A 9149-nucleotide genomic window follows, 5' to 3' on the forward strand; every position below is an offset into this window, starting at 1 on the left:
TGCAGAGCAGGTGGCTGGCAGCCCACTTCCTTTTGAGCAAGAGGGGCAGGCAAAAGTGATGGACTCCTGCCATGGGCAAGGACTTAGTCACGTGGCCACCCCTGGCTGCAGGGAGGCTGGGCAGAGTCATCTGTAGCTGAGCAGCCCTGTGCTCCTGGGAGAGGGAAGAGTGTGTTTGTGGCAACTAGAGGCCCACAGAGTGGCCCTGGGACTCCCACGGAGATCAAGAGCGGGCCGGCACTCAGCGGTGGGGACAGATGTGGAAGAGACTTATGGTGCTTGGTGACCAGTGTCAGATGGCGGTGTATTCCAGGGGGAAGCCCATGTCTGCCTGCAGGCATTGCCAAGGCTGCCCTGGACACAGGCAAGCCAAGCTTTGAAGCAGGAGTGCTGGCCGAGGTGCCCACCTCTCTTCAAGGCGGTTGGGTGCCACTGGCCTGGGCTCTGCCTTTCCCTCTCAGGGATCCAGGATGGGCCTCCCTTCCGCAGCCCCAGTGTTTTGTGAGTTGGGCTGATGTTACCCCAGGTCTCAAACGTTCTTTTTCTACCCTCCCCCTCCCCCCCCCCCCCCCCCAGGCACCTTGGGTCTGGAGAAAGCTGCGCGGCAAGAGGCGGCTGGTCATGGCATTCTGCCTCCTGATGACCCTGTCTGTGATGGCTGTCACCCGTTTCCCCGCACAGCCTCAAGCCGCCGTGGAGCCCCAGGGGGTCACCAGCACCCCCGCCCCCCACGCCCCGCAGGCTCTGCGCTCTCGCTGGAGGCAGTGGACAAGGAACCTGCGTTTCTGGAGAGGCCAGGCCCTGCCCACGAGTTCCGTCCCGGGGTGCGCTGAGGAGCAAGGCCACCGGAGGAGAGTGGATAGCAGCAGGTCCCCCGGAGGGGGCAGCAGGCATGTGGGGCGGGTCAAGAGGGACATTGCTTTGAGACTCAGTACCCCGCGTCTTGTGCCCCTGAGGGAGGATGAGGTCCGGAGTCCAGGAGCCAAAGACCTGCGACCCCCTTGGGAGGATGGTCCCATCCAGGAGGCACAGAGTGACACGAGGGCCCTGGTCAGCCCTGTCACAGGGCACCAGAGAGCTGCTGCTGGCCCGACCCTGCAGCCCCAGCCAGGGAGAGGCAGGGCTCTGCCAGGGGCTGGGAGCAGCGCCTTGACGGGTGGGCAGCCAGCAGGGGATCCCACCCCGGCCACAGGGACTCGTCGGTGGCCTGGCTCCGTCGGGGAGCTGCAGGGATCCATGTGGTGTGCCCCCGAGACCCCTGGGCTGTTGACCGGCTCGGGGACCGATGGTCTGGTGCCCCCGTGGTTCACAGAACATGATGTGCAGATCCTCCGGCTGTTGGCCCAGGGGGAGGTGGTGGGCAAAGCCAGGGTCCCCGGCCACGGGCAGGTGCTGCAGGTCGGCTTCTCCGCTGAGGGTGCCCTTCTGGACTCATCTCCTGGGCTCAGCGGACTCTGCTCCCAGGGACTCTGCGGCCTGATCAAGAGGCCCGGGGACCTGTCCGAGGTCCTGTCCTTCCACGTGGACCGCGTGCTGGGGCTGCGCCGGAGCCTGCCGGCCGTGGCCCGGCGCTTCCACAGCCCCCTGCTGCCCTACCGCTACACGGACGGGGGCGCCAGGCCCGTCATCTGGTGGGCACCTGACGTGCAGCACCTGGGTGACCCGGACAATGACCAGAACTCTCTGGCCCTGGGCTGGCTGCAGTACCAGGCCCTGCTGGCGCGTGGCTGCAGGGGGCCGGGCCAGGCGCCCTGCCTGGGCATCCACCACGCCGAGTGGGCACGCCTGGCTCTCTTCGACTTCCTGCTCCAGGTATGTGGGGCCGGGCCGAGTCCTGGAGGGCAGCAGAAGAGGGGGCGGATGGTGACTCCCCCCAGCCTTGTCTTTTGAGCATCGGGCACCTGTTTTTGTTATTTTCCAGCCTCCAGGCTTATTCATCCAGTTCCAAGTGCCGGAATAGTGAGTGGCAGCTCATGAGAGCTGATGGTTCAGGAGTTTTGTGAGCTGGTTGTGAAACACAGGCATTTAACAAATTTTAATTATAAACAAGAAAACAAAACAAAAAAGGAAAAAAAATTAAATTATATAAACTAACAATGTAATAATTAGCAACAAAGGTAGTAGATATTCAGAACCCATTACTTCCTAGTTCTCTCACCACGTTTTCCCTGTTATCTGTGCTCTTGAGGCTATTGCGTGTCTGGGAAATACTGTGTAGCGGTGGCTCGTCTCCTGTCAGCTCCGCTGTCAGTCGTGTTGGCAGCTCGGATTGGCCAGGGTGGGGCCGTTTACACCAAGAGAGTCAGCAAGTGCTGCATAAGGGCCCCCTCCTCCCGGGGAGTTAAACATTTACCAGCACATGACTGTTTATAATATTATATCCGTGACTCGGCAAGGACTCAACATGATTGTGTAATTTAAAAAATGAGAGAGAGAGAGAGAAAAAGAGAGAGAGAGAGAGAGAAAGAGAAATGGGTGATACAGGTCAAGCCTGGGCACTGAAGAGAGGAGGAAGCCAGAGGGCAGCTGAGGTCCCTGTTGTGCCAGCAGGTAGTTAATGGGGACCCTGGGGAACAGGTGGAGTTAATGGGGACCCTGGGGAACAGGCTGGAGTTCTGGGGACCCTCAGTCAGGGCACAGGGGTAACTGGGGGACTGTGGGCATCAGCTATTTCCTGTCTGGTCTGGGGTCGTGCTGTGGTGCATATTCCATATTTCTCAGAGTTGCCTACCGGGATTGTGCCCCAGGTACCCGCAGTGGTCGCAGCTGGCCTCTCTGTGTCTCGTCCCCTGCTTGGGTTTTGGGATTAGTTCACAGATCAACTGCTTTCGCTTGAATCCTTGTCTCGGTGTATCCCAGATGCTAACACTGACCCGTGAGGTTTCTGCACAGGAGGTCCTTACTTAAGACAGTGCCTGGTGGAGGCACACGCTCAAGAATGAGCAGGCACTGCCCCTGACACTTGTCAGGAATTGGTTCATCCACTCTCCATGAAGGCTTATGGGTGAGATACTACATTTATCTCTGTTAAAGTGGAGAAATTGAGGCCCAGAGCAGTGACGTTACTTGCCCAAGGTCACGGCTGGAGGAGCGGAGACGCAGCCTGGACGGTCTGACTCCAGAGCTCACCCTCTCAATCAGCATCACTAGTCACCTGGCCATGACTGAGGGCAGGAAAAGGGGACCTTTGCAGGGATACCCTTGAGATCGGGGCACCTCCGCGCAAAGCCCCGGTCCAGCTGATGTGCACACGGCAGCTTTCTGCTCACACAGAGGCCCTCTGTCTGTGCCCTGGGGCCGCGGTGTGGGACCTCCCTCCGCCGCCAAGGCCTGCTGTGGGGATGGAAGTCTCAGCCGCCAAAGCACACACAGGTTGGGTGTGTGGTCAGATGCGACTCGGCTGGCCGCGTGCCACCTTTTCCCTGGTCTGCTGAAGACTGGTCAAGTCCAGTACTCCTTTCTGGCTGGTGCTGCCTTCCTAGAAACCACTGGCAAGTGGAGAGAGGCGGGGCCGTGGGTTTCCCAGCACAGGAACTGGAGGTACCTTCTGACCGGGAGTTGGGAACAGACTCCACATGCAGCCCATTTTGTGATATGCCTGCTCCTTTGTTTTGTTTGATCCAGTACAAACCCTTGTTTTTCTGTGTGTGTGTATCACAACATACCGTTTACCTGGGCACAGAATACACAAGAACTGCACACATACACATTTCTATACCCCCACAAGTCCTATGCTTTTCAAATCCCACATAGCACTCTGAATTAGTGATTGTAGAGATAATGCCGTGTAACAAAACTCTCCCAAACTCAACAGCTTAACACACCAGCTCTCCGGGTCTGGCTCCAGGGTCTGTGGGTCAGTGGGGCTCAGTTGAACTTGGCTCCAACTGTGGGTGGGTTCAGGACTGCTCTCCACTTCTCCTTCTGGAGCCCAGGCTGCAGGCGCAGTACCACCTGGACAACCCTCTCACGGGGAAGGGAACAGGCCCAAGAGCTCAACCAAACTGCAAGGAGCACATGTAAGGCCTCTACTCATCCTCCTTTGGCCAAAGCAAGTGAATGGCCACGCCCATTGTCAGGGAAGGGAAGCACACTCTGCCCAGAGTTGAAGGCGGAGAGGAGAAAATATCTGTTGGACAATCATCAAATCAGTCACAACATCTCAAACAAATGCGCACTTATACATACACCTTATAAGCTCACATGTGCTATAGCCACACACCCACACATACAATCCACAGGGTTCCCAGACACTGCCGGGCAGAAATTTTTAAAATTTGTATATTATTTGAGCTGTTCTTTTATGACTTCTAGGTTAGTATATTATATTTCAAACTAGAGGCCCGATGCACGAAATTCATGCAAGGGCCTTGGCCCCAGCCCCTGCCAGCTACAGCGGCGGCCGGGGGCCTCTGCCGCCTCTGCTTCAGCCCCCACCCGCTGCAGCTTTGTCTGGAAGGAAGGACATCTGGAAGGATGTCCGGTCTAATTAGCATATTATGCTTTCATTATTATAGATGGCCGTCCTCATTTCCAGGCTGTTTTGAAAGTTCTCCCATGTGTTTTCATATATCTTTGATCCATCTGGAAGTTACTTGGAGCAAAAGATAAGGTACAAAACGGTGATTTTCCCCCCCTCAAATGGCAACCCAAATGTCCCAGCACCATTTGCTGAATAACCCATCTTTCCCCCAGTCTGCAGTGTTGCCAGTTTCCATATGTACGTAGGTCTATTTCTGGACTCTTTTCTGTTCCAGTAAAGGGTCTATTTATATGCCAGAATCACACTGTTTTAATTACTGTGCTTCATAATTTATGTTACTAACTAGCAGGGCGTGGTCTTTCTCATTGCTCTTTCTTATAATTTCCCCCATATCCTTGCATACTATTCTCATGAAACTTAAGAGTCAGCTTGTTACTTCCTTCTCCTTCCCAAGTCCTTTTGGGATTTTATTGGAATCAAATTAAGTTTGTGTGAACTAAGACAGAAATAATTTACACCCTAAAATGTAGAGTCTTCCAGCCAACAGTAGGATATGTCTCTCCCTTTATTCACGCTCCCAAAAGTATCTTGACATTTCCTTCACCTGGGTCCTCGATTTTATGTTTGGTTATTCCTGGGTATTTCGTCTTCTGTGGCCATCGAAAACGTGACCTTTCTCCTCCTTTATAGGTGCTGGCTGATAGCTCTGTGTGGAGGCTATTATTTCTGTGTATTAGTTTGGTTACTGGCCACCTGCTAACTTCGTTTGGCCACCTGCTAACAGATGTTTGCTTTGTCCTTGGCTTTCCAAGTTCACCATCATTTTATCTGTAATGAATATCTTCTAATCACCTCTTCTTTCTTTTTCCTACCTCATGACGTTGCTGGTGCCTCCAAAGCGATGGTAAATATTAATGGCATGACGACTGTGACTTGTTTCTGCAGACTTGGGACAAGGTCTACAGTTTTTGCTGTGGAGGATTCATGTTTTAATGGATGCGGGTCGGGGATGCGGGGAGAGGGGCATGGGCCACCGGGGACAGCCAGCGGTTCTTCTGGAATCCACCAGACCCAGGTCAGGCCCTGGCGGAAGAACCGGTCCTGGCTTAGGAGCCTGGTGGGTTAGTTAGAGGGCTTGGCCACCCCTCGTTCCCTGTGCTGGGCTCCCTCCAGACCGCGCCTCCTCCCCAGCTGGGCCTGGTATCCCTCCTGGAAGACTGCAGTGTATTGTCCTGTTTGGAGACCACAGAGCCAGGCCTCCCCCTGAAGCCTTCTGGTGATGGCGCCCTGGGCAGGGAGGTGCGTGATGGGCAGGCTTTCTGTGATCACAGTCCTCATGTGAAGCCCCCTCTAGATCTTTCCTGCTGCCAGGCAGCCATGTACTTCATCCATTCATTCTTCCACCCCAAAACTTCGGCTGAGTCCCTGGCTGGGCTGCACCATGTGTTGGGTGCTGGGATCAGCTTGAACCACACCTACACTTTTGCCATCAACTGATGCCAGAAAACAGGTGCCTGCCACATTCTAACTCAGCCATCAGAGCCAGACTGCCAGACTCCACCACTTGCACACTGTCAGACATCGCACATTACCCAGCCCCCCCCCCGTGACTCAGTTTCCCCATCCTTGAAATGGGGATAATAACAGATCGACCTCCTGGCTGCTGGGAGGGGTTAATGGTGTGTAAAGCACTCAGAGTGGTACGTGGCACAGAGTAAGGGCTTTGCAAACGGCTTAAGTTCAATTAAACAAAAACTTCGGTTCACATCATGATTATGCAACATTGGTAGGTTGGTCAGAAAATTAGAACAGCGAAGGATTTTTTATTTTTTTTTGGTAGCTCCTCAATTTTTCAAAAAGGGGGGAAAGAATCAAATCCTGAAGGGCTGTGGAAATGAAATTTGAACTTGGTTTTGTTGGCTGCTAGTCTGCTGTTGTTTGACGGAATTTCTCTTAAGTGGAAAAAAATAACCAGATGGTGTGGCTCAATAATCAAACTGGTGACTGGGCCCGGCCAGACCCTTCCTGTTAGACACTAAATGGGTGGAGATTTGGGGAAGCCAGCGATACACGTGTCACACGGGCCAGTATTCCTTGTAGCTTTCTCTGGAAATAGACACTGCAGCAAGTGGAAATCTGCAGAGAATGGCCTGGAGCCATGTGTGGCCTCCCAAGTGGACACGCGTTCAGCATCAGACCCTGAGACCTCAGGCCAGAGCGCAGGGGCAGCTGCGGGTGAAGCGGTGGGTGCGGCTGGACATCCCTGCTGGCCTGAGCGTAGTGTGCAGGGTGGGCCGCCGGCCAGAGGGGCAGGGCAGAAGCCCCTTGAGGAGCCGGAGGCCAGCCACAGAGCCACGGAGGACTGCCCCCAGCGTGTGGCTCAGGGGCCAGGCGGCCTGGGTGCCGTGCCACCCGCCCTCAGAGGAGGGGTGTCCCCGCAGGTCCATGACCGCCTGGATCGCTACTGCTGTGGCTTTGAACCTGAGCCCTCGGAGCCCTGCGTGGAAGAGGGGCTCCGGGAGAAATGCGCAAACCCGGGCGAGCTGCGACTGGTCCACATCCTGGTATGTCCCTCATCACCCTGACTCCAGTCTTCCTGCCTCCTTCCGAAGATGCTGTTAGTGAGGTTCTGGGATCGTGTGGCCCAGGGGTTCCCAATCCTGTTCCTTTTAGCAGCAGAACCCTTGGTTTGAATAATACGGAAAACTGGGTACAGGTGTTGGTGGGGGGGTGGTGAGCTGTGTGTGTGAGCCTCTACATGTGCTATACATCCTGCAGTCCTGCGGGCAGCTTAGCTGTGCACCTGCCCCATTCTCACCCATGCTCCTCACCCCTCTGGCCACCTGAGCAGGACTCAGTCCCTCTGCCTTGCAATTCCACAGGATGGCGCTGTGGCCTGGCCCGGGTTTGAACCAGCCAGCTATTTATTAGCAGTGGGACCGTGTGCAAATTACTTCACTTCTCTGTGCCTGTTTCTGTCAAAGGGGGCTCACGCTGGTGGCCCCCTTCTCAGGGTGCTGGGAGAGCTCACTGAGAGGATGCTTGGAAGCACTGAGCAGTGTCAGTACGGTCAGCTGACTGCTCAGCACCTGGGGACCATCTGGCAAGTAGCAGGTGGATAGTGGGACTGACAGCTCAGGGCCCCCGAGCGCCCTCACCCTGACGCAGTCCCTGGGCGCCAGCTAGGCTGCACCCTCCCCCAGCTCTGTCTCTGCCCACCTTCTCCCCTGAGGTCCGGAGCAGCGATCCATCTCACCTGGTCTACATCGATAACGCCGGCAACCTTCAGCACCCTGAGGACCGGCTGAACTTCCGGCTGCTGGAGGGCATAGATGGGTGAGGGTCAAAGGGGTTGGGTGGAGGTTCAGGGACTGAGGCTTGATGGCCCTGCTGGAGACCATGGGACCTTAAATCGGGGCTCTGGACAAGTCCACAGTCTGCCATCAGACAAAAGCTGTTAGATCTGAGCCTTGGGAGGGGTGTGGGGACGTGGGAAAGCTGAGAGGTATACAGCCAGCAGGCCCTTCAACTCCTGGATGGAGTGCCCCACCCCCAGTATCCAGAGAGCCTCCTGGCCCACAGCACATCAGCTGTCCTACTGGGGTAGAGGCAGGCTAGCCCTTCCTTTACCCTAGATGGGTGGGGGTAGCCTGGCAGCCTGGCAGCCTGTCTTCCTGCTCAGTCTTGGCAGGCAGCTCAGGCTTCCTAGGACTCTGGCATTTGCCAGCAGAGCAGCAGGCATTGTCCCCGGAAGGGCAGAGTTGACTGGCCTGGCTTCGCTCTGGGATGGGACCACCTGAAAGCTTCATCCCTGCCTGCTCTCAGCTCAGCGGTGGAAGAGTCCCTGGTAACAGGTCATCCAGGGTGCGGCCCTTGGGTCCAGGGTTCCCGGCTGTGCGAGTTCTGGCCTTCCGGCTTCACCTTGCTCAGAAACTCCCTGAGATCACTTTTGCGTTTCCTTTCTCTGCTGACCTTCGGGCACTTTCGTCCAGGTTTCCCGAGTCCGTCGTGAAGGTTCTCCAGTCAGGGTGTCTACAGAATATGCTGCTCCAGTCACTGCAGGCGGACCCGGTGTTCTGGGAAAGCCACGGCGGGAGACGGGGCCTGAAGCAGCTTCTCCAGACCCTGGAGCGGCGAGGGCAGGTCCTCCTGGGACACATCTGGAAGCACAACCTGACAGTCTTCAGGGACGAGGACCCATGAACCCCACACTGCCCAGGAGGGCTCTCGCCTCGCTGGTGGGGGGCTCACAGCACGACCTGGCTGGATGAGCACCCGTGCGGATGGCCACATGTCCTTGGGTTCGCCCATCTTGAAGACAAATGGAAAAAGCCAGAGCCAGAAGGGCAGCATGGATGCCCTGGGCTATGCCACCTGCGTGGACGTGGTAGGGGCGCTGGGCTTTCAGTCTCACCACATTCTTTTCTGCCTTCTCGGCAATGGTTATGTACTTCCTTGCACCAATAAAGACATTCAAGAATGTTCTATGAACTGTTCCATATACCGTAAAATTATGCACCCCACACGCATATGTAGAGCTGGACAAGTGTGTGTCTGTCTGAATCTATGAGTGTGTGTAGATGTGTGTAGGTGTATGTGGCATGTGTACATGCCCGCACACATATATGAGATAAAGGGTCTTCATGGGTTATACTCATTGCTTGGA

The 9149-nt window shown here is 55.8% G+C and overlaps 1 protein-coding gene across 3 annotated transcripts in view; it reads left to right on the plus strand.

Moving 5' to 3' along the window:
• The window catches only part of GASK1A (golgi associated kinase 1A), a 33119-nt gene extending 24171 nt beyond the window's left edge, over positions 1-8948 (plus strand). For all 3 annotated transcript variants that reach the window (XM_079794648.1, XM_079794649.1, XM_079794647.1), the window contains 4 exons: positions 577-1812; positions 6925-7047; positions 7716-7819; positions 8476-8948. In XM_079794648.1, coding sequence (XP_079650774.1) covers positions 622-1812; positions 6925-7047; positions 7716-7819; positions 8476-8686 — 1629 coding nt within the window. In that variant the 5' untranslated portion in view covers positions 577-621 and the 3' untranslated portion in view covers positions 8687-8948. The remainder of the gene's footprint in view (positions 1-576; positions 1813-6924; positions 7048-7715; positions 7820-8475) is intronic.
• The last annotated feature ends 201 nt before the right edge of the window (positions 8949-9149 follow it).

This window comes from Cnephaeus nilssonii (genome assembly GCF_951640355.1).
Source record: "Cnephaeus nilssonii genome assembly, chromosome: 17".
Classification (NCBI taxonomy): Eukaryota; Metazoa; Chordata; class Mammalia; order Chiroptera; family Vespertilionidae; genus Cnephaeus; species Cnephaeus nilssonii.